This window comes from Vigna umbellata, chromosome 4 (assembly GCF_029865625.1).
Source record: "Vigna umbellata cultivar VRB3 chromosome 4, Vumbellata_1.0, whole genome shotgun sequence".
Classification (NCBI taxonomy): domain Eukaryota; kingdom Viridiplantae; phylum Streptophyta; class Magnoliopsida; order Fabales; family Fabaceae; genus Vigna; species Vigna umbellata.
The window spans coordinates 23914505-23939478 of record NC_142168.1 but is presented as its reverse complement, the minus strand read 5'-3'; the positions used below and the strand labels follow the sequence as shown (position 1 = coordinate 23939478).

Genomic DNA, 24974 nt, shown 5'->3' with positions numbered 1-24974 from the left:
GTGGTGGAGTGAAAACCAGGCGGACGACGGGGACGAAACGCTAAACAGTGGTGGAGTGAAAATCAGGTTTTAAACCCTAAACAAAACGACCATGCTTTTCTTCGTTTCTAGCTTTTTTCGAACTCGTTAAATCGCTGTGCAATCGCGATTCCGAACGATTCCACCGAGTCCATGTCCGATTCTACCGAGTTCAGTCCAAAAACGAGTTTGGTACCGAGTTAACTCGGCAACCATGGCTGAAAACGTAAACTCGGACGAGTTAACGAGTTAACTCGCGAGTTTAATAACCTTGGTATGAAATTATCTTACTTCATATTCTTATTTTTCATCTAACTTTTAATCATTTTACACATTTATTATTAAAGTGGAAATATAAAGTATGAATTTATAGCAGGAAAAAAAGTGGTCACATCACATGTAATAAACAACTTCACGCAACCGTGTACCACTGTTGGTACGACTTTTATGGCATTTATTTTAATATCAATAATAAAGTTAGCATATATATGATAGTTTATGCGAGCTTACCGTATATAATTTCTTATGATTGAATAATAGTGGAATGACTTCTTTTCTGATTACAATAAATGGTGAACTATGAAACTTCATAACTGTTTGATGAGAAACAATAACATTTATAATACCTTTTAATTAATGAACGGAAAGTCTTTAGATACGTTTAAGAGAGCAGCAAAAGTAGCACTTTTAATTTGCTTTTCTTTTAAATAATTTCGTAATTTCTCTGGGTTACGTTACTCGGCATCTTATGGGCCTTTGGCCCAACAAGTTAGTGATTTTTGGGCTTTGGAATCTATGAATGATAGTTGTTCCCTACACCACCACGGACCATTTCCTCTACCTCTCCATTCCTTTTTTGTCCTTCAGTAATATTTAATTACTAAATTTAATTTTCACCAACATTCCAATACACTCCCACACCCCACATTCGTCAATGGATGTTAAAAACCCATGCTCTTCTCCTTAACCACATACTCATGCTTTTCTCCTTAATCACATACAACTATACAATTTTTCTCCAGACAAGCACACTTAAATCGGGTCTTCTTTTTATCTAACATCCATGACCCTATACAAGGAACATACACCTACTAATTCACAAATTCAATACCCATATTGTTTACTACAAATACACTGTATATACAACACAACTGACCTCGTTAGTGTTTAAATCCTCAATAATTCAATTAATGCATTCTTATATAAAATTTTAATAATCCTTGGGTCCTATGCTTTCATCCGTGACGCACATTTCATCTCCTTCAACGAAAATGAGAGAAAGGAAGAGTGGAGGTGAGGCAGCAGAGAAATAACGAACGAGAGAGAAAGAAATAAAGGGAGAGTGGGGGGAGTGGGGGGAGGGTGCAGTGAAAGAGAGAAAAAGTGAGAGAGACAAAGAAAGGGAAAGTTGGAGAAGGGAGGGACGGGGGGCGTGAGTGAGAGAGACAAAGAAAGGGAAAGTTGGAGGGAGGGGGGAAGGGGGGCGTGGGGTTGTAGAGAAAGAGAAAGAAAGGGAGGGAGGGGTGGTCGGGGTGTTAAAAAGGTAAATAGTAAATGTAAAAAAGGATAATTTTGAAATAAAAGAAAAATTGGGGAGGTACAGGGAGCACTAGGGGTGGTAGAGAGAGCAACACTCTTTATGAATTTCTATTCGTTAGGGCCTGTTATACTCTTCCTTCATGACATCAGTTTTATGAATTTTGTTCTTGTAGCTTCCTCTGAGATAGTGTCATCGAAATGAACCATAACATGACCTAAACTAGTGAGGTCAAAATTCATATGTTGAATTTGAACCCATCATGGTTTGGGTAGGGCCGGATTGAAAAATAAAAATGAAAAATAATTAACAATAAAAGAAAACTTGACTCACATATAATAAAATGAAACTAATTACATATTGATACTTTGTTTTGAAATCATGTATGGGAAATGAAAAAATGGAATTTCTATTGTACTATATGTATAATTCTATACATACTATCGAAATAACGTGATCGACCATTTAGGTATGGGAAAAACCGACCCATCACAATTAGTATTAATTAATTATTTAATTAATATAAAAAGGTCAATAATTAGGTTTAAGGAAAATTGGATTGTGATTAGGCCGATCTTAATAAAAATTCATGAAAAAAGTTATAAATATAAATTAAAGGTATGATTGTTGAGACTTTTATTATATATTTATTATACATTAGTTGTTTAACTAATTTAACTTGAATTGACTTTAAAACTTTACATTCGAAACATCTACCTTATAAGTATTACTATATTAGTAATTTATATTTAACTCAACCAACATAAGAATTTACTTGTGCATTAGTATTTGATAGGTAATTATCATAATCACATTAATGATTTGTATTATAAGACTTTCAATCATGATATCCCTACGTGTGTGACATATAATATTCTTATTTATCCTAAGTTACAAACACTTCATTTTTTCTATGCTAAATATATTTAGTATGCACTAGTGTATCACACTTTATAGAACTTTTCTTGCTTAAACATGCTCATTTTTTTTCCTTTAAAACATTATATGAGATTAAGGAATTTTCGTCTTTCAAACATATTAAGTTGTGACTTTTGAGTGATGGTTAAACCAAACATATATGTAAATATTTTTAATACTCACTAAAAGATACACCAAATTAAGTTAATTTCTTTACTTAACAAACCAAAAATGGTTCACACCAATGAGAAAATTCAAAATGATATTAATGTTTTACATAAAAGAAAAAGCGAAGTACAACATTGTCTATTTTTTTTTTCAAATTAATTTGGATGCTTATTTTTATTTGATAATTTAGTTAAAGGTAGTATTTGGATGTTGTCACTTGAATGTAACTTTCTACCAGTCATTATTTATGGGATAATGATATTTTAACTCCTAATTTTAGTAACATTTTGATTCCGCCACATGTCAAAGTGTGATTGGTCTAGATTGTCAAAATTAAAAGAGAAAAAAAATGATGTGAAAAGAGAAGAATTAGGAGTTTTAAGAGTGTTAATGTTTGAGCTTTCTCATATTTGGATTCAAAAATTTCATTCTTCATTGTGAAAGAAATGACTCTGCGAGATAGAGGGTTGTGCGACGTCGTTCACTGTTGCTACAACCGTCGGTCATTGTCGCTACAACCATTGTTCGTACTACTGCAACCGCCATTTTGAAGCATCGTTGAAGGATCAAACCACCATTGACGTGGGTTTTTTAGGTTCCCGTCGTTCATTTTGGTTTTGCTTTGTTGTCGTTGTTTAGTTATTTTGACTTGTTTTCATTTTTTTTTATTATTTTTTTGTTATCATTTTGGGGTTGTTCTATTGTTGGATGTTACTAATTCAGAATTATAGCTTAATTAGTCAACAATTAAGGAATATGATAAAGTCCTCAAATCACAAATTCCTCTTATCACAACACCAACGTCTAATGCCAACATCAACATATAAATGCCAATGTCAACATATAAATGTCCACATTTACATTTTTTTATATAATTAATGATAACTTTTTTTTATAGAATTAGTATAACGTTACAGTATTTGGTGGGAAGAATGCCAATATTATTTTTGGTGGGAAGAAAATAGTTGACATAAAAATACCACAATTTTATTCTCCGAAGGTGGTTGATGGACAAAATGAGGTTAAGGGCTTCTTAGTTCAAGTGATGGAGCTTGTAGTGAGCCAATGGTGGATCATCATGATAATATTTGTGTTGAGAATGAATATTTTATTGTTAAGAATCTTGATGGTGGTGTATTAGTGAAATTTGATTACTTGACCAATATAGTTCCTTTGGAGGATGTTTCTTTCGTTGTTAATAGTTTGCAAAATTTATAACAATTATATTAAACTCATGGTAGTTTAGCTACAATTTCTAATTCTTTGACATGTAAGAAGTCCCGTATAGTAGAGAAAATAAAAATAGTTTTTAAGTAGGTTAATATACTTGAGGAAATATTCTAATATTAAAGACTATGATAATTCCGTTCAGACTATAAAGCAACTTAATAGAAATAAACCAAATAAGGTTAATATTAAATCTTTAAAAGCAAAAACTTCTAAAAGTTAAATATCTTTATTTTGAAATGTAAAGAATTCTTTTTTCTTATATATAAAATTCAAAGTAGTTTCGTTTTTTCTTATATGCACAATATAATAATCATAGTGTGATTCTTACGTTTTATTATTTTATTTTATAACAAATTTGTTTGTAATAACGCTATGTCTAACATGAATTTATTTAGAAACGAGAATATAATCATAATACAACTTTAAAGAAGTACTCCCACTTTTTTACTTAGTTATTATCTCATAAAAAGATATTTTAAATTTACTTGTAGCTAAAATGAAATAAATTCAATGAAATGAAATAGAATTATTGTTTCTTTATCTGTATACGTTATGTGGAATTTATTAAAATTTTCGCTTCACCGCTTAGAAAGAAAACACAATGGAATAGATTGTAAATTGTAATTTTATATTACAATCTAACTGTTTTTTTTTTTAATTATATATATATATATATATATATATATATATATATATATTTGTCTATTTATTTATGGCTTAATACCCTATTTTGTCTCCAGTTTCGCTCGAAAATGTCAAATTAGTCCATCCTTTAAAAAATGCGTCAATTACGTCCTCACTTAATAAAATTTGCATCAATGAAATCCCTTCCGTTAAATCCGTACAAACGACGTTAATTATTTTTCTCTCTTATTAAGTAACGCCGTTTGTACGGATTTAACGGAAGGGATTTCATTGATGCAAATTTTATTAAGTGAGGACGTAATTGACGCATTTTTTAAAGGATGAACTAATTTGACATTTTCGAGCGAAACTGGGGACAAAATAGGGTATTAAGCCTTTATTTATTTATTGATGGTGTGGACATATTCTAAATGAATTATTACGTAGGTTGAGACTAAATAATATCAAAGAAGCTACCACAAAACCATAAGTATTTCATATATAAAGTTTATAAAATAATTTTTGAAATAAGGTTGTAAATATTACAATAACCTTTTAATAAGAACCGAATCTGATCTGGAGACTCTTCAGTCACTAGTGTTCCAAAGCCACAGATGTTGTCTCTCAGGCTAACCTCTTTCACCCACCTCTTATCCCCGACCTCTTCCGCCGCCATCGCGCGCCGTTCCCGCGCAATTCTCCGGCGGCGCCACCACCTCCGGAAAAGGCCGCTTGCCGCCTCGTTCTCCGCTCAGAGCGCGACGGCGGAGACACAGGACAGAGTCAACAACTCGAAGAACCGAGTTCCCGAGCAAGTCATCACGCCACGATCACAGGACTTCAACGCGTGGTATCTCGACGTTATTGCCAATGCTGAGTTGGCCGATTATGGTCCGGTTCGCGGCACCATGGTCATTCGTCCCTACGGTTACGCCATTTGGGAAGCCATTCAGGTTTCTTTGCATTTTCTCGCCTCTTGTACCTTTTATTTTCATAATTTAAGTTATTTGAACTTATTTTTTGTTTTCTTTTTGGGTGTTGGTGTAGGAATACTTGAATGTGAAGTTCAAGGAGACTGGGCATAGTAACATGTATTTTCCCCAGGTAAAAGTTAACATCCATAGTTAGTAAATTGATTATTTACAGTTATTAGGGTGTCTTTGGGTAAACTGATCACTTAACGGCTTATTCAATAACTTACCACATCAGTTTATAAGCTTTAACTGCATGAAACTTGTGATATGAGTTTAAAGGAGCTAATGTAAAAGGGTGTGTTTGGAAGAGCTTTTATGTACCTTTGTTTGTGGCTCATGATGACTTTCTTGAGAGCTCTTCTTAGCTTATTTCTCTAAGTTTCACATTGTTCATTCTTATCAGTAAGCTCATGTTTTATAAAAATTTAAACAATATAACTCTATTAGGGTATTTCTTAGTACTTATAAGAAAGCGAGATATGAAGCAAAGTGAATTGAAACTTTTACCTAAAGTTAAAAATAAACTTACGTACCTCAGTTTCTGGAGAAGGTAAATGAGAAAACTAATGTACAAGTTCCAAATGCTTCTGTAAATAAGTTCCAAACATACGTACCGAACATGTCTAGGCCACTATCATCGGTCCAAATAAGCTCTGTAAGCTCTTCCAAATGCTTCCTTAATGATATATTTGCCCAAAATTTATGCAAGCATTTCTATGCTAACCTTGACAATTGAGATAGGGATTGCAAAGTGCTTGAATGTTTGTCACTATAGCGTGCCATTATTATATGTCGTGTCAAAAAGTGAGGGTTGAGCAAAGTGAGATCTTTATATTGTGGTGTACAAAGATTATGACCAGGGCATGAAATTATTGTATCTATCATTTGTTTGATGCCTTTTTTTAATCTGTGCTGCAGTTTATCCCATACTCTTTTATAGAGAAAGAAGCTAGTCACGTTGAGGGTTTCAGTCCTGAATTAGCTCTGGTGACAATTGGGGGTGGAAAGGAACTTGAAGAGAAACTCGTGGTATGTATGCTTTTCAGTTGCTTTCATGTGTGAAATTTTTTAATGTTTGTTGTAATATTTGAGATAAATTAAAGTGATTAATCATCTGTAATATTCATTGAAAAGCTGTGACCCTAAGGTTTTGTCTTTTGATTTTTGCACTTGTTGAGGTTGTGGCAGGTCCGGCCTACAAGTGAAACCATTGTGAATCATATGTTTACTCAATGGATCCATAGCTATCGTGATCTTCCTCTCTTGATTAATCAGGTAATGCTGTTGTGACCTTTTATTTTATTTTATTTTTGTGAGCAAGAACATGCTTTGTTGAATGACGTACAACTTTGCCAACTTGCTTTCAGTGGGCAAACGTGACTAGATGGGAGATGCGCACTAAACCATTTGTGAGAACTCTTGAATTTCTTTGGCAAGAAGGGCATACTGCTCATGCTACTCCAGAGGAAGCAGAGGATGAGGTGCATGTCTTATCTATGTCAAGATGGTAAAATATTTTCTGGAATGAATGTATTATTGCACAATCTTAAGTAATATCATGTTCAACTGCAGGCTATACAGATGATTGACATCTATACCAGATTTGCGTATGAGCAAGCTGCAATACCTGTTATTACTGGTCGAAAATCTAAAGTGGAAACATTTGCTGGTGCTTGTAAGACCTATACAATTGAGGCTATGATGGGTGACAAGAAAGCACTACAAGCAGGAACCAGTCATAACCTTGGGCAAAACTTTTCCCGTGCCTTTGGGACACAGGTCTGATGTACTGCTTTAATTATTGCCGAATACATAGTGTTTCCTTTATCTGGATTTCTTTTGTGATATGGGATTATTTTTGGGTTTGCGTCTACCATGGTAGTTGAATCAAGATACAAAAGATGTATCGAAGAGACTATTTTTTGAATACTTAACTACATAAACATGAAAATATACAATTAATAACAACCACTTAGTCAAAAAGAGTGGTTGTATCTGTATCACAATTTCAGCCACACAACCTCCTAAAAAATACTGCTGTTGCTAAATCCTATAACAATGGCTATAAGCTACTAAACAAATTTTGCTTTATAGCCATCCAAACAATAAGTTTTGTTGCTGCTACTGCATTATTACTGCAAACTATGGATTTTGCTGCTACACTGCACATTCTAAACAGCCTCAAAAACAAAAATTTTCTATCCAAAACATTCATATTGCATCCTATTCCTCTCCAAGATCTACATCACTGCTGCAACGTTCTGTCGAGGAGTAGAAGGGAACATTTAAGAAATCACTAGCATTTATCGTTTAAGTAGACATGAGGGAAAAACAGATAAGTGGGTGAGACGTATAGGTGGAGAAGAGAGATTATGGCTGAATCTAGAAGTTAGGAAAATGGAAAAATGATAAATGGACATGGCTGGAGGCAAAAGAATGACCATTTTGCCCATCTTTCTGCTCATATCACAAAAAATCAAGCAGATTTTGGGTTTTTCTAACCAGGTCACACAACCCATGCACGATTTTGTCCTTGATTCTCACTGTGATTCAAATTATACCATATCAATTTGGGAGCAAAAATGAGTGTTGTAGTGATTTGTGTCACTATTAAATCATAGTGTTAGACTCAGGGACCACGAGATACAGGACGTGAAAGTGTATTAAAGGAAGAGGGGTAGAAACAGTAATTAAGCCTAAGGGATGAATAAAGCCCATTTTGTCGTTTTTGTTATTTGAAAAATCCTAATGTATGTATGGTACGAATAGTATATTGAAACCCGCTCTGGTTTCTGTCTCGTAATATATATCTGTCTGGCGCCACAGTTCTTCGTCGCCCGCCACCGTCGTCCGTCGCCGGCCACCGTCGTCCGTCGCCGGCCACCGTCGTCCATCACTGTCACAGTTTCCTTCGTCTAAACCTTTAGGGTTTTCTTGTTCCTCGCTAGTACTATTCGTCTTCTTCAGAAATGGCGTCTGGCAGTACTCTTTCCTTCTCTGGAAGTCCATCAATTACCTCCGAGAAGCTAAATGGAAAAAATTATCTATCATGGTCTGCTGCCGTTGAAATGTGGTTCCTTGGCCAAGGGCATTATGACCACCTTGAGCGAGATGGAAGCCATGTGCCTACTGAAAAAGCTGATCAGTGGAAACAAGTAGATTTCCAGTTGTGTGCCCTGTTATGGCAATCAGTGGAACCCAAACTTCTTGTATCTTTGAGGGCTTTCAAAACTTGTCACTCCTTTTGGAAGAAAGCCCAAAGCATTTATGCCAACGATATTCAACGTCTCTATGACACTACGAACAAGCTTGCATCTCTTAAAATGGCAGACCATGATATGGCTGAAGCCCAATCTGCTGTCGAAGAACTTAGGATGTTTTTGGAAGTAGATCCATTAGAGGATATCAAAAAGAAACTAGACAAATTTTACATGGTGTTGATCCTTCGTGCTCTACATCCCGATTTTGATCATCTCAGAGATCAACTTCTAACTAGTCATGAGGTCCCCTCTATGGAAACATTGACCACTCGCCTTCTGCGTGTCCCGGTATCTCAAACTCAAGAAGCGCATGAACTAGTGGAACCATCTGTCATGGTTGCCATATGAGGAAGAGGAGGACGTGGCACTAGAGGAGGAGGACGAGGAGGTCGGGGACGTACTCAATGCACATATTGTAAAAGGATGGGTCATACTCAAGAGAATTGCTACTCCTTACATGGTTTCCCTTCCAAAACCGCCAATATTTCAAAGACTGAAACTTCCACTTCGAAAACTGAAACCTCCACTTCTATGTTTTCTGAGGATGAATATCAAGAGTATTTAAGGTTAAAGTCTAACAGCTTGACACACTATAATGATGATAAAATAGGATAAATATCCTAACACTTACTACCCTGGTGTCTACAACTAATGAATTTGTCATTGACATAACTTTATAGAGTTATTGACTTCAGCTCATAAAATTACAAAGTAAGCAGGCATAATTCTGCACTTCATTTCTCTTGCTTATTTCAACAGACTTTCCTGCAAGTTATAGTATGCACCCATGCCATCTTACTTGTTACTGTTAATGTCAGTTGCAGAAAAAAAGTGATTTGTTTGTTCAAGTTGGAGCTGTATGGTTAAATAGTTTTCATCTGAAAAGTATGTTTCTGATGTAGGATTGAGAAATCTGTTATATACATATAGGAGAAATGGTGGGACGAAGAAGGTGAGAAGAGTGGAAGTACAAAACCCTAACTAGAACAAAATTAATCCTAAAAGCATTCTGATTTAAATTAAAACATTTAGAAAAAAGTCCTAAACGACCAAGCTACTAATAAATTCACTTCTTATGATAAATCCCACTTACAAATATAATATAATGATATATTTCTAAATTCTACTATTTTTCCTCGGTCATTGATTTGTGCCTTTTTGTGCTTCATCAGTTGCTTTTACCCAGCTAGTAACTCAATCTTCTTTCTAAATACCAAGCCCTGAAATACCCGAATACATATGGGGAAGATCAAACTGAATCTTTTAGTATTTGCAGCATGCCGGTATCTAGACTTTGTTTACTCTAAACTTATTTATTTATTTATTTTTGTCCCATTTCTTTTATGGGGTTAACTGTTATTATTTTTGTTTTCTTTTCAAAATATTGATATATTCTTTTCAATGAGGATGCAGTTGTTCAAAATGTGTAATTGTGCAGTTCACAGATGAAAATGGAGTTAGAGAACATGTTTGGCAGACATCATGGGCAATTAGTACCCGTTTCATTGGAGGCATCATCATGACCCATGGAGATGATGCAGGCCTGATGCTTCCCCCAAAGATTGCACCGATACAGGTACATTTGGATGCTACTGGTGTCTAAACCTTGTGCTGTAGGCACCATTGGCTAAATTTAGCTGTTCGAAGTTGGAAAACTTGGCACCTTGGTGAGGCTAAGCTGGTGAATAATGTAGTTTCCTACGTTTGCTGTAAATATTCTTACAGGAACATCCTGCAACACTAGATACTAAACCTGCTTTCATCATATTGATTTGCTGAGCTGCCTCTTTCAGGCAATTTGTTGAAGGGTTGTGCTTTTAGTGCTAATTATTTATTATTTATACATAATACATGTGCTTTTGATTCACATGTTAGTATCTCATTGCTAATTTCCTTGATCTGCTCACATATTTCATTAAGGGTATGCTTGGATGGAAGAGTTTGGAGGGGGAGGGTGTAAAAGGCTTTTTGTTTCCTTACAAAATGTTTATAAAAATAGTTAGGGAGCTTAAAAAGTTACATGATAGCCTTTCATTCTAAAACATTATAAAATATAGGAAATGTGACATAAAATGAAAAAAATATATCATTTGCTCTAAAGTCCAAACCTCTACGTTTAGATGCAGGATAATATTCCAAGCCCTTACTTTCATATTGTAATTTAAATAAATTATGAGTTTTTCATTTTCGTCAAAATCATGTTTTGTATTGATGGTTTAGGTGGTAATTGTTCCCATTTGGAAGAAGGATGAAGAAAAAGCTGCAGTTCTAAATGCAGCATTGACTGTAAAGGATGTACTTCTAAAATCAGGGATTAAAGTTAAACTTGATGACTCAGATCAAAGAACCCCTGGATGGAAATTCAATTTCTGGGAAATGAAGGTATTTAAACTTTAATGGATATTCTGGGACGACCAAATAATGTGCATTGCTTCAGCACATGCTGCAGGGTCTTATCTTGTTTTTAGTATCTGATTTTATTTATATCATCTGCGTCTCTTCACATTTTTCAGGGTGTTCCTCTTAGAATTGAAATTGGTCCTCGTGATGTGGCTAGTGGAAGTGTGGTAATATCGAGGAGAGATATCCCTGGGAAGCAAGGAAAAGTGTTTGGAATCTCTATGGAACCTTCGAATTTGGAGGCTTATGTTAAAGACAAGTTAGATGAGATACAGTCGTCCCTTTTGGAAAGAGCAATTGCATTTCGAGACAGGTTCTTTCCTTCAATTCTACTTTGGCTTGTGACTCCTATACATAACTTTTCTAACATACTTTTGAGTTCTTCAAAATAGCCACTTTAATTTTAATGTTAGTCGCATTAGCCATTTGTTTCCTGAATATAAAAATAGTAATGGTAGTATAACTGCTTAATCTTGGGCTCTGTCAAAACAGTTTGGTACTTTGCCTGCATAATTTCTGTGGAGAAAATTTTGTGCATTGATTGACTTCAATAACAAATACGTGGTTTGAGTCTGGTAGGGTTCCGTTCTAAATTCAGATCTGACCTGTAAATAGATATTTGCACCGTGAATTACTGGACTGACCAAACCAAGTCCTGTCTAGAACTTCATTAAGAACTATCTCTAATGCTTTGGTGGTGACAAAAACTATTGCTACCAAATGGAATGAGGGTTTCCTGTAGTAAGGTTTTATTAAAATGCGATTAAACACAATGCCTTCTTACTTTTCCCTAAGTTCTTAAGCTTCACTTTTTATTCTGCATGTTATGCTCATTCAATTGCAAATATGTTCCGGGCTTCACTGGTAGGCAGGCAAATTGACATGCACAGTTTCGTTCTCGCAGTAATATCGTAGATGTAAGCTCATACAATGATCTTAAAGCTGCAATATCTGAAGGGAAATGGGCAAGGGGCCCTTGGTCTGCTAGGTTGTTTCCCCCCTACTTTTTGCCATTAAATATTTATGTTTTGACGTTGAGAAGATAACGTCTAACTCTAATGTATATAGAGAGGAACCTGATTAATTCACGACTCTAATATCAAGCTTTACATAATGTCACAGTGATGAGGACGAGTTAAAAGTGAAGGAAGAAACTGGAGCAACTATTAGGTGTTATCCTTTTGAACAGCCAAAAGGGATTAAAACATGCTTGATGACCGGTAATCCTGCTGAAGAAGTGGCTATTTTTGCTAAATCTTACTAACTCTGCAAGCTTCTTAATTTTTTGAACTCCCAAGTTATATATCTGCAAGCGGGTATTTGTGCTTTTTTTCTTTTTTTACTTATTTTAAATTTACTCTTTTTTATAGAAGTCAATTTCTTGTTGTAACTTAGGTTAGTTAATATGAAAAATACGTTATATATCGATTCAGAACTTCAATTCTTAGGCTGTCGTCATTTGTTTAGAAAAAAATGAAGTTGATTCCGTTGGGGTTAAATTTTGAAGTGATTTATATTACTATTATTTGATTAAATCTCTGTAATATATGAATTCTTTTATATAGTTTGTCTTTTTTCATAGACATTCTGCTTCCATGAAGAAAAGAGTATTCGTAGTTTATGTTTCTGCCATAAGAATTCTGCTTAAAGGATATGATACCTTGAATTTTTGGTTTTAATAACATCTATATTTTATGTTGCTTTGTTAAAAGAAAAGAATATTACGGATAATTCACAGACCTGATTGGACAACTCTAGAATTTTGTTTCATTCTTATTTTGTCCTTGTCTCTCCTGTATTATGTTAGTTGTCCCCATGACATGTGCTGTATTTTTTCAGTTTTTTTCTTTTGTCATCTTGTTTATATTGACTCCTTGATCAGTAATTAGTAGGGAACAAATCTTTCATTTCCTCTGAGTGTTCTTTTTTTTCAGCTTTTACGCTTCTTTTTTTCTTTTCCTTTTATGGTATCAGAGCACCAATCCGATTGGAGCTATGCTTATTCCTCCGTAAATGTCTTCCATCAATAAGAATTCTCACATTTTACAAATGTCTGATCCTTGTATCGATCCTTCCAGCCCTTAATATGTAGTGCCCTAGTGAAAATACTTCTTCAGTCTCTATCATTCTAGCCTTAACTCGCAGCAATTACCATTCGTGGTCACGTTCCATATGAATATGACTTTAATTTCCAAAAGCAAAATGGATTTCTTGAACGGGACCATACCTGTGCCAGCTACCACTGATCTCGTTTATCCTTCTTGGGAACGTGCCAACAATCTCATATCTCGTGGTTGCCTCCACCAATCCCATTTCCAAGCTGCTTTACGAGTTGTTCGATACCTCAAGAGTTGTCCTGGGAAGGGTCTCTTCTTTAGTCGAACATCTTCCTTCCAATTTTCTGGTTTCAGTGATGCAGACTGGCACATGTGTGTAGACACTCGACACTCCATCACTGGGTATTGTTTTATTATTGGCAGCTCATTAGTTTCATGGCTGACTAAGGAACAATCCACTGTTTCTAGATCTTTTGCTGAGACTGAATATTGAGCGCTCACCTCCACTACATGCTAGCTTCAATGGCTACTCTATTTGCTTCAAGATTTACAAGTCTCCCTTATACGACGCCCTGCTTTATATTGTGACAGTCAAAGCACACTTTACATTGCTGCAAAAACCCGTGTTTCAGAACACACACCTGGAAATTGACTGTCACCTGGTTTGGAAAAAACTCCTCTTTGGTCTCATGAATCTTCTTCTAGTTTCTTCATTACATTAGCTTTTTTGACATCTTCACTAAAACTTTCCCTCCTAAATTGTTTCATTCCCCAGGGCATGCTGTGCTATATTTTTAGTTGTCCTTTTGTCATCTGGTTTACATTGACTCCTTGATAAGTAAATAGTAGAGAACAAATCTTTCATTTTTTCCATCTCTAACACTTTGTTCACTTGAATGAATTTGAGAGAATTTGAAGGTACAATTTTTTTGTTGTTTATTTGAGTGGATTTGGAGATAAGTAAGAGTGGATTCGAAAGTAAATTTTTTTAATCTGTCACATCAATCAAATTCTACATTAATTCTCACAAACTTTACTTCCAAATCTATTCTCATTTACCTCCAGATTTACTCAAATAACCAACAAAAAATTTACTTTCAAATCCTCTCAAATCCATTTAATTACTGCAGATAATTTTGATCAGAGAGCAATACAGATAATATTTATAGTACTACAAAAAAGTTTTGCACTACGTATAATCTTACTCTTGTGGGCACATGCATAGTTTTTAGGATCAAGGCAGTTCAGTGTTATCAAATTTCGGCCGTGACGACACCATGGTGGAAACAACCTACTGCCACAACAGGGAAGTGGGCGAAGTGGGTCTTCCGTGATGGCCCTGATGGTCGCTTTTATTCATGAAGGCCCCTGATTCGTCTTTTTTCTTGAGGGCCCTGATGGTCGTTTTTTTTTCACGGCGGCTGACGGTGACGAAAGATAATGACGGGAAAAGCGAGGTGGAGAAAGAAGAAGACAACAACTTGAACAAAAAAGGCCAAGGGAAAAGATAGGGGTAATGGCAACGGTGCACACTAAATCTTAATTACATCCTAATATGTGTTTTCCGAGTGTTTAAAACATAACGGTAATAACGGTAAAAATCGGGTTTAGGATTTAAGACTCATTAAAACATTATTTAACTTAACCTGTCAGCTGTCGCTAAGTTTGTTCTTTTTTTTTTAGTATGTTTTTTCTACTTCTCTACTTTCACTCTAACTACTTTTCAAAAATTATATTTATTTTCCAGCAACAATAATGGCCAGGACAGTTTAAGAACATCCAACAGAATTGACCCGAATTAGAAACACTGTCATCCAATGAATTAATCAAATTTAAATACAACTGTTTGTAATTATTGTGAGAAAGTTATGAAAGGAGGAGTTACTAGAGCAACAACGTTGATGCTTGCACCAAGTCTTCGAAAAATGTGAGAAGAGCTTTGGAAATTATATAGAGAGAAAGTAGACAACTCCTCCGTCAATCCTAGATATAGTGCAGCCAAAAATAATAACGAGAGTGAAGATGAAGTTGAAATTTCCACTACTAATAATGATAGAAGGGAGAAAAAACGGTGGAAGAAAAGGACCAATGGATATGTTTTGTAGAAATCCAGCTGCTGCAATAGAAAAAAGAAGGAAAAAACTAAGGCAAGCTAACATCCACTAGTAACCAATGTAGAATTAAAGAGTGTATAAAGTCTAAACATATTACATCGGTTATGAATAACCAATGTAGAATATGAGCACTTGAAATCATAATGCATAGGCCTATGAGACACCTACTTGTAGTTGAGTGGTGGACGATGTTGTAACGTGTGGTGTAGGTGCAACATGATATTAAATTCGTAGATGAATGGTGCAGAGAACAAGAAAAACGATCGCGAGTGGCACATAGAAGAAACACTAACCTTAACGATGGCGTGAGCAATCTAGGCATGCGGAGAAGCCAATGACTCTAACGGTCCAAGCGTGAAAAGAAACCGGTGCAGCTAACGGTCCAGGCATGCAAAGAAATCAACAACCTTAATAACCGTCCATGTTTGCGACAGAGACAATGGTGCGAGTAGTTCATGCATGCGGAGAAAGTGACGATGTTAAGCGGTCTATCAAGATGGAGGTAATGATTGTCCAACAGGGTGGTGAAACAACGACATAAAAAAGATGGAAGAGAAAGGACACGCGAGAATGATGAAGATGAACAAAGAAAGAGTGAGAGTGAGGGAAATAAAAATGAAAATTAGGACATACACCGATGTGTGCAAGATATACTACATCGCCTGTCATTAGTAACCGATGTTATATAATGCTAAAAAAATTTAATTTTTCTACTGTGTATTTTGTCACATCGACTTCCTTACAACCGTTCTAAAATATTGTTTAACTAAAAAAATATTATTTAATAAAGATTATTTTGTGGAAATTATAAAAATACTTCACAAATAAAATGATTATTTTGGGTTGTCTGATTGGTAATATTTGTAAGGGTTTTAATTTTTTTTAAGAGGTTTATAACCTCCATAATTCATAATAATTTTTTAAAGTTTTAATCTTCTCACTTAATCTCATATTTTCCAAATTTTTTTTCCTTTTCCCTAAATTTTCGAAACTTAAGCGGGAGTTTAAGTTAAAAGTTCAGATTCATCAAACCCTTGCTTCCAAATTTCATTTTCTATTTGCTCCCAATTTTCACTTCACTTTCGCCCAAAACCTGCGTTCCATTCATTCTGATCGTTGTTAGTGGAGCAATTCATTGTTGCATTCTCTTCTCTGTGCTCGTCAGCCAAGGTTCAGCAAGTGTGGTTGCCGGCCAGGTTTAGGAAACCAGTGCGCAAGTCATGTCTCCTTCAAGCCTTCAAGAAACCAGTACGTTCGCGGCCAGGTTTAACTCTTCAACCTAGTCGTGTTTTTCTGATTTTTCTTCCGAACCTTCTTCTGCTCCGACATGGATAAATTGAGTTCTTTCACTTCCACACTCTTACTCGTTCATCCATTAAATAATTTTTTAATAGGAAATTGGTATATCTTAATCTCGGTACTTGTTTGACCCTTGCTCCAGATTGGATATTCGCTTTAAAAAAGAACTATGTTGCCCATGTTTTGTTATTTTCTGAACAATGTTTCTCCCCATTTCGTGGTTTGATGATTGCAATTGTTTGTCGTAGGTCAATTAGTTGTTTTTTTTGGAAGTATTTTGTATGCGATTTTGTAGTTTGTTTTCAATGTTTTTTGTTGCATGATCTGTCCATATAATTGCTAATTGTAGACGATGGAACACTATGTACTACTATTGATAATTGATAGATTTGTACGGTACTGAGCTCTGGAGAGGCTTGAGTGTTGAACGGCCTTGAAATTATGTCGTAAATGAGTGTTATTTTGACAGTCTTATTAATTCTGACCAAGTCCCAGAACAAAATTATGTCATAAATGGGTAAAATAACAGCAGTAAGGTTTGGTATTGGTGGATGATTTTTACTACATAGATTACATAAATTATGTTCTACAGAGAAACATAAAAAGCCAGAAAAGTTCTTCAACTTTGTGGTTACAATGTAGGGATTTTTCTCACAAAATGAAAACTGTTACAAACAGTGGAACAATTCAATCATGAAAGAAATATTAGAATCCGGAAACTTAGTATTCTGCAACCACCAAACTACCAATATGCAGAAAACTACATGAGAAAGGAGGCTTAGCCAAGATCACTATTTCAAATCATAAGTTATTGCTCCATATTTTATTGCATGGAAATGTGTACGTGCTGGAGTAATCTAAAACTCCATGAAATCTATTTACTAATTCAGAAAAATTAACAAAATCTAAAGATAATGTCCAGTTTCTGCAGTGATAGTGGTTCCAGAAGTGAAGGATTCTACCACAAACTGCATTCAATTGAACTCTTCATGCAAGCAGAAATTATCAAGTGCAGTCCTTATTACCCAATCCTCTTAAAATGAATTGAAGATTTAAATACATAAAAAGAAAAAGAAAAGGAATTATGCTTGAGAGTTATTTTGATTATTTTGGGATATGAGTTTTTAACCTATTTTTTGTCATATCAGATTCATCTCATTAAAGAATGATTTGTTCCTTTTAATATTATAACTATAGATATTCGTTTTTAAATAACTTTATCACTCTACATTGATGACAACATCCCTTATGACTTATTCTAGAAACAAACGATCTCATACACAATTATTCCAAAAGATGATGATTAATGCATGAGTCTCAATTAAACTAATAAGGAATAATTAGCTTGATTTACAGATGATGATCTGATCATTCCAAAAGAATTCTTGTGTCCTCTAGTGATATTTGTTTAAAAATGTAAACAATTTTGTTTTTTATCTACTTTTATCTGTTTCATTATTTTAAGTATTTTCCTTGTTTTTTTTTTCCTTTGTGTATATTTCAGTATGATGCAAAGGCAACTAAACGATCTATTCTGAATGGTAAGCTTTTCCCTATTGCTTCCCTCCTTTTGTTAGTTGCCTTGTTAAATATTCTTGGAAATTTTCTATTCTAGGTTTTTTTGCCATAATAAGTTGTCATTTGGTATTTTTATTCTGATTTAGGTTACGAGTCTCTTCTTCAAGAAAGTGCTGAAGATAAAGTTTCTGATTCTATTCTTTAAGATTGTGTATATGGTTGAATAAAATGTTAAGGGTTTTGTAAAACGATATATCATTTATTACATATCTAATAAATTATTTTTACTTTAGATATTGAATGTTTTAAATCTTATATAATTAGAGTGGCATATCTTGTTGGTTGAAGTATTATTAGCGATGTCATATACTTTGTTGTTAGCTTGAGTAATTGGTGTAGATGTAGTCTGAATGAAAAACGTGTTATTCTAAATGATTTAGTCATGGTAAGAAAAATTAGAATAGATTTTAAGTGTTTTAATCATGCTAGAAAAATTAGAATATAGACATTATAGTTATATATCAATTGTGATACTGTTATGTTTTCTAATTTGCCTGCATGTTATACATTTTTTAAAATTTTATTAAAAATTGTTTATAATAATATTAATAGTTCTTTAATACAACTTTGGTCATTATTTTTACTTTATTTATAATCACTAAACTTTAATGTGAATTGAAATTTATCTTTGGTCTAATAAATATCAAAATATGGCAAAAGATGAACCATATTCATCTATCTCTCTATTGATGTTGATGCTTTCGTCCTTGTAACTCATGGAACCATGTTACCTTCACCCTCTTTCAATTGTGATACTGCCATCAAACTTTGGAATCTCACAGTTCTCAAGGTTAGTACATTTGAATTCATTTGGAAACATTTAGTTCCATGAATATTGTTATCTCCTTGATGTGATAGTGTATTTCATTTTGTTTAGGAATATTTTTGATTGGATAAATCTTGGATTACTAAGCCTCTAAATACAATTGAATACTCTATTGGTTTAGAAAAGTTCTTAAATTTTGCTTTTGAAATGTGGGTTTATGAAATGGCATAATAGAGTTGAAGTTGAGGAGCACTTGATTTTAAAACAATTTCCTAAAAATTATGTTATATGGAATCTTCATGGTGAGAAGCAAACAAAAGATATTTCAGGAAATGAAGACGATATACAAGAAACATTTCATTCTGAAAATCTAATGGAAATAATGATAAATGATGCATTTGGGCATTATAGGCAAGAAGTACTAATATAGGCAAGTCACAACCTGTAGGTGCAAACGATGTTCTGAATGAAAGGTCAAGGGAGAATCATTATGAATTTAATGATTTTTCTTCATATACCAATGTTCCATCATCATCTTCTAATTAGTGGCAACAAAAGTACAACAATTTAGAATCTCAACTTCAAACAACCTTGGGTGCACTTAAAGCATACATATATCGAAGGAATGAAAGATTTATGATGAATTGACCTTATTATTTGATCATCAACCTCAAGTAAGTTACTAATATAATTGAAGCATAGTTGAAGCATTATGCTTGATATACTTTAATTATAGGCAATCCTTATTATTTTTAATATTTTTGTTTATTTCAGGAAGGAGGTGATGCAAATGAGCCCGAGTCTCCTTTGGGTATAATAGGATCATCTCGTGCTGGCAACATTTAGGAGTTTATAATGTCTTTTAGGATGAAACTATATTTAGTCTATGAATTTTGAGTAATTATGAATTTAGTTGTAATTATGTTTCAATTTAACTTACTTTTATATATTATTGTGTTTTTGAGAATTGAATGTTTTAATGATATATAATTCAATACTTTGGTAAAAAAATTTGTCGTGCTTTTTTGTTTTTATTACCGTATTTTAATCTTGTTAAAAATAAATATTGTTGACAAAAATATAAGCATCTTAACGGTGACATTGTCATATGTAAGACAAGCAAAATAAAGTAGTAAAATCACAAACTAAATAATACAAATGAGGCGACTTAATACCTTTAAATTATAATTTTGAATAAAGTATTAATCCAAAAAAATTGACAAAAACAGGTTAATTTTTGTAGTAAAATAGTTGAAAATAAAGGAGATTTTAAACTTCTACAAAATAATAATCACTAATAGAAGAGGTTAAAATCCTCCACAAAAGATCTTTGCGATATAAATCGGATACTAGAGATCATTAAAATCTCCATAAATTAATAGTTATGACTTTAATTGCGGGGGTTTAAAAAATCGTTGAAAATTAATTTACGGAGGGTAAAAACCTCCGCAAAATGGAAAATAAATCTCTACTAAATAATAATTTTTTTTAGTGTTGTAATACATATTAAAGAGACATGTGACAAAAATTTAAAGGCCTCGATTCATTAATATATTACCAAGTTGGTTTGTCATTCAATCTTGTGAGGTTGAAAAGTTTCAAGATATGCTTGATGCCATAGGTACTTATAGACCTAATTTACCAATTTTTACTTATCACGAAATTAGAGTTCCACAAGTTGACTACATTGAGAAGTTGTTGCAGGATCACAGGCAATGGAACAAACATAGCAATTCTATTATGTCATATGCATGGATTGACCAAAAACAACTATACTTGATTAACTTTGTGGTGAGCTCCCTTGCATGGACAATGTTAGTCAAGTCCATTGATGGTTCCTAAATTTGTGAAGACAAGAGAAAAATTATTTGAGATGCTTGATTCCTTGTGGAGGAAATTGGAGAAGAAAATGTTGTTTAAGTTATAATAGATAATGAGAGCAATTATGTGTTGGCTAGTAAGTTATTGGATATAAAAGACCTTATCTCTATTGGACTCCTTGTGTTGTCCATTTTATAGATTTGATACTTGAAGACATTGGAAAGCTTACTTTGATAAGAGGAAATTATTAAGACATGTTGTTATAAGGGTTGCTACCTCTTATTTATTATTACAAAGGTTGCATTAAGAGAAGGGAAATTTGAGAAAGATGTTCACTTCTGATGAATGGAACAATAACAAGCTATCTAAGGAAGTTAAGGGGAGGGAGACTACAAAAATTGTTCTTGTTCCTTAATTTTAGAATCATGTCGTATTTATTCTCAAAGTTATGGCTCCTTTTGTTCATGTGCTTCGTCTAATGGATGGGAAAAGAAAATCAACTATGAACTATATATATGAAGCAATAGAGAAAGCCAAGGAAACAATAATGAAGTCATCAACAACAATCAAAGTAAACACAATGATGTATTTACAATTGATAACTGATGAACATGTCATCTTCATTGCCCCTTGCATGCAAATGGTCACTTTTTGAACCTAGAGTTCTATTATTCCAACCCAAACATGGAATATGTTTTGGAAGTTATAAATGGATTGTATGCTTGCATTAGGAGATTGGTGCCAAGTAAATATGTGCAACAATTTTTTTAACTAACTTGCCTCTTTATAAGAGTGTAAGTGGAGTCTTTGGTGATAACTTTTCCAAAGAATCAAGGAAGACCACAGCCTAGGTGAGACACTTAAGCATGTTCTAAATTGCACTAAAATAAAATGGTTAGTTTCTTTGCTTTTGTAGCTCAAAGGTGGAAGAATTATGGGCATGCAAATCCCAACTTACAAAAGCTAGCAATCAAGACTTTAAGTTTAACATGTAGTTCATCAAGATGTGAGTTCAATTGCAGTGTTTTTGAGCAAGTAATAAGACATGGTTCATTTCCTTATTATTTTATTTGTAAAGTGTGGAAAGAAATTAATTCACATTTTACTTATTCATAATGTAGATTCATTCAAAGAAAATGAATAGATTTGGACCATAAAAAGGTTGCATGATTTGGTTTACATAAATAATAATCAACAACTTGTTCAAAATACAATATTAGGGATGAAATAAACCCTATCGTATTGAATGAGACTGATGAATGTAATGAGTGGTTAGTGTGAGAAATTGATTATCACAATGATAATGAAGAGGGAGAGAAATGAGTTGGTTTTTTATGATATCCCATTCTTAATTGTGCAATTGTTTGTGAAGCTCAATTCGTTATGAAGGTTGCCGCATTTCTCATTTGATTGGCCGACCATATTTCATGATATCTATTTCAATTACTTCCACTAGCTCCAACCACCACAGAAACACATAGGAAATACATCTCATGTTAAATGTCATAGGTCACGTGATCTTGAATTTTCATAGATGCCAGTCAGAAAATGCCATAGCATCTTAGAAAGTAGAACCAAATTCATTTCAGATTATACAATATAATGTGATATGGAGGAAAAGTAGGAAAGCATCACGAACCAACATTGAACCAAAGAAATCAAGGGTGTTTAAATACAGCAATTATTGCCCATTATATAAATTAGATATTTTATTTATTCATGATTGTGATATTAGCATATTTCATTATAGCTAAATATCTCATTTTACGTCATGCTGGAAATCATAATAATAGATATATTACTAAAGTAGGAATTTCTGGTTGGAAAACAAACTAAAACGTAGAGGACAAAAGAGGAAGAAAAGTAAAGAGAGATAGTATTTCTTGATTTGAAAATAATAGAAAAAAAAAAAGATCTCCCCAAAAGTATTCTACTTACTTTATCCCTTTCTAGTTTCTATAACTGGGCCACTGCTCAATTATCAAATGTTCCAAATAACTCCAACTTTAGAATCACTTTCTTTTTTCTATACAAATTAGAAATTGTGGCACGTAATTATATGTTTAATCACATTTAGTTGCCCACGTTTTTTCCTCATACAATGTTTATTAAATGAGGATTAATAACTCTTTTTTTCTCTTAAAAAGCTATCACTCAACCACCAAATAATTGACAAGTAAACGACTTCGTTCTTTTTCTTAAGAATGAGAGAAGAAAAAGCATCTAATTGTGTTGTATTATTTTGGTTTAATAGTCAATTTTGTCCTCAGTTTCGTTGACAAATCTCAATTTAGTCTCTCGTTTTAAAAGTGTTTGAAATAGATCCTCATTTTTAAAATTTTGAGTTAAATTAGTCCCTTCCGTTAAATAGAAACAAACGACGTTAAGGGTTTGATGATTTGGCAGAAGACATGTTATTTTATAGATATATTTATGCTGACGTGTTAGTGAATGGGTGCAGAGATGAAATTTAGAGGTGCACTTGACATTTTCTAGGCGAGGCCCAAGCCCTCTAGGGTTTATTTTTTTTCTTTTTCAGAAAAGAAGGTCTCTTCTTCACCTTCATTAGTGGCAGCTCTGCCCTCCGCATGACCAACCCCGCAGTGCCTTCCTCTACACGACCAAAACTGTCGCCAACAACACCGATCGTTGCCAGAGACACCGCCAACCACTACAGCGTTCCTCCCTCCGTGCGCACTTGATGACGCCGCTGCCGCTACCATTAGGTTTCGATTCAGAGTAAACGCCGACGTCCTGCGGAGCAAATCGCGTGTTTCTCCTCTTCGAATTGCAAACACAAATCGCAACTCGTCTTGAGCCCTAATTCCTTCGCTTCACTTGAGCCTCCGATAGCATCACCGTTGCTACCGATCAGAATCACCGGCGACATCGCTTTCGTTGCTGCCTCGCAATCACTGTAACTCTGATCGAGATTTGAAACACCGTCGTCACTCTTCTCCTTCTTCCACTCAACTCAACATTTTTACTCTATCCTATCTCTTTTTTATTTTAATTTTTTTTCTGTTTCAAGATTTATTATATTATGTATTGGTCTGGATTTGCTTTCCGTGTAGAATTAAGAGAAAAACATTTTCCTCTTCAATTGAATATTTGAGGTTCTTGAAATCAAATCTACATAGTAGTGGTAACTCTGTTAGATAACATTTTTTCTTTCCTTTCTTATTATGTTACTTGTTTAATGATTTATAGATAACATTTATATTCTCCACTGTCACAAATGGCTCTGAACTCAAATGTTTCTTCAAGCTTTTGTCACCAAAAGCCCTTGACATAGCCAACCGTCTATCAACCCGTGGAACATCCCCTGAAGTAATGATAAAAGTTGCATCCTTAGCACTGGAACAAAAGTCTATGCTGCTCTAATTGAACTTTTTAAAGCAAGCAACTCAACTAGATAAAAAAAACAATGAAAATCATTAGCTCTGTGCTACCAATCTTACAACCGACCATGGGAAGCACAACTTTTTAAAGCCTAAAAGGATGTTTTCTCAATCAGAGGGTGTAAAGCCCCTGGGAAGCGCAATACTTTCCATGACAATCTTTACTCTTCACCATCAACTTCTAGTTCACTAAAACGTCAGCACAAATATATTTATAAAATAACATGTTAGCACTGTTTTCTGCCAAATCATCAAATCCTTAACGTCGTTTGTTTTATTTAACGGAAGAGGCTAATTTGACTCAAAATTTTAAAAGTGAGGATCAATTTCAAACACTTTTAAAACGAGAGACTAAATTAAGATTTGTCAACGAAACTGGGGACAAAATTGACTATTAAACCTATTATTTTCTTTCTCAAACTACACTGAAATCGTTTATCACTGTTTTACTCCAAAAATAAAAACACTTTTGGTTAGACAACTTCCCAAACTAATGAAAGGGAAATATTTTCGTAAATTTCTTCATCAAATACAATATCGTTTTAGAAAAGCTCAGGTGAAGGTTATATTAATATGCTTTTATATACTAAACATTTTCTAAACGCTTTTCTTGTCAAAAACCATCATGAAAGGAAATGTTATATGAGAGGTATATTGACAACTTTTAAATAGTTATATTGTGATCACAACATAGGTGAACTTTTTTAATGACCTTATTGGGACGAAATTAATATTTAAGTAAAGTTATTCTCTTATTCTTCGATGATTTTTTTTTTTTACTTTCTTTATTGTTTTTCTCTTTTTCTTTG

At 33.8% G+C, this 24974-nt stretch overlaps 1 protein-coding gene, 1 long non-coding RNA gene and 1 pseudogene across 5 annotated transcripts; all 3 read left to right on the top strand.

Annotated features, from left to right (window-relative positions):
• Positions 1–5068: 5068 nt before the first annotated feature.
• On the top strand, positions 5069–12712 carry OVA6 (Class II aaRS and biotin synthetases superfamily protein). 2 transcript variants are annotated; one of them, XR_015786058.1, is made up of 11 exons: positions 5069–5448; positions 5543–5599; positions 6388–6498; positions 6658–6744; positions 6837–6950; positions 7042–7248; positions 10168–10305; positions 10950–11111; positions 11243–11442; positions 12002–12117; positions 12252–12319. XR_015786058.1 is itself a non-coding variant. In XM_047304877.2 (11 exons), exons 1-11 carry the CDS (start codon positions 5110–5112, stop codon positions 12391–12393), a joined length of 1641 nt encoding a protein of 546 aa, XP_047160833.1. In that variant the 5' UTR covers positions 5074–5109; the 3' UTR covers positions 12394–12712. The 2 variants fall into 2 exon arrangements, 1 of the variants encoding a protein (XP_047160833.1); XM_047304877.2 differs by having other exon boundaries at positions 5074–5448; positions 12034–12117; positions 12252–12712.
• A 3536-nt stretch (positions 12713–16248) lies between these two features.
• LOC124831001 (uncharacterized) lies at positions 16249–19910 on the top strand. Of its 3 annotated transcripts, none has more exons than XR_015786402.1 (4): positions 16249–16564; positions 18104–18967; positions 19392–19617; positions 19718–19910. It is a non-coding gene; the product is annotated as an uncharacterized LOC124831001 (long non-coding RNA). The 3 variants fall into 3 exon arrangements; XR_007028232.2 differs by having other exon boundaries at positions 16250–16564; positions 18104–18140; positions 18264–19617; XR_015786401.1 differs by having other exon boundaries at positions 16251–16564; positions 18104–19617.
• A 191-nt stretch (positions 19911–20101) lies between these two features.
• On the top strand, positions 20102–24148 carry LOC148199643 (uncharacterized; annotated as a pseudogene).
• Positions 24149–24974: the final 826 nt, after the last annotated feature.

Coding starts and splice junctions, on each gene's coding strand:
- OVA6 (XM_047304877.2), top strand. CDS start 5,110: ATGTTGTCTCTCAGGCTAACCTCTTTCACCCACCTCTTATCCCCGACC. Junction 6,745..6,836: donor TTCCTCTCTTGATTAATCAG/GTAATGCTGTTG, acceptor ACTTGCTTTCAG/TGGGCAAACGTGACTAGATG. Junction 11,443..12,033: donor GCAATTGCATTTCGAGACAG/GTTCTTTCCTTC, acceptor TCGTTCTCGCAG/TAATATCGTAGATGTAAGCT.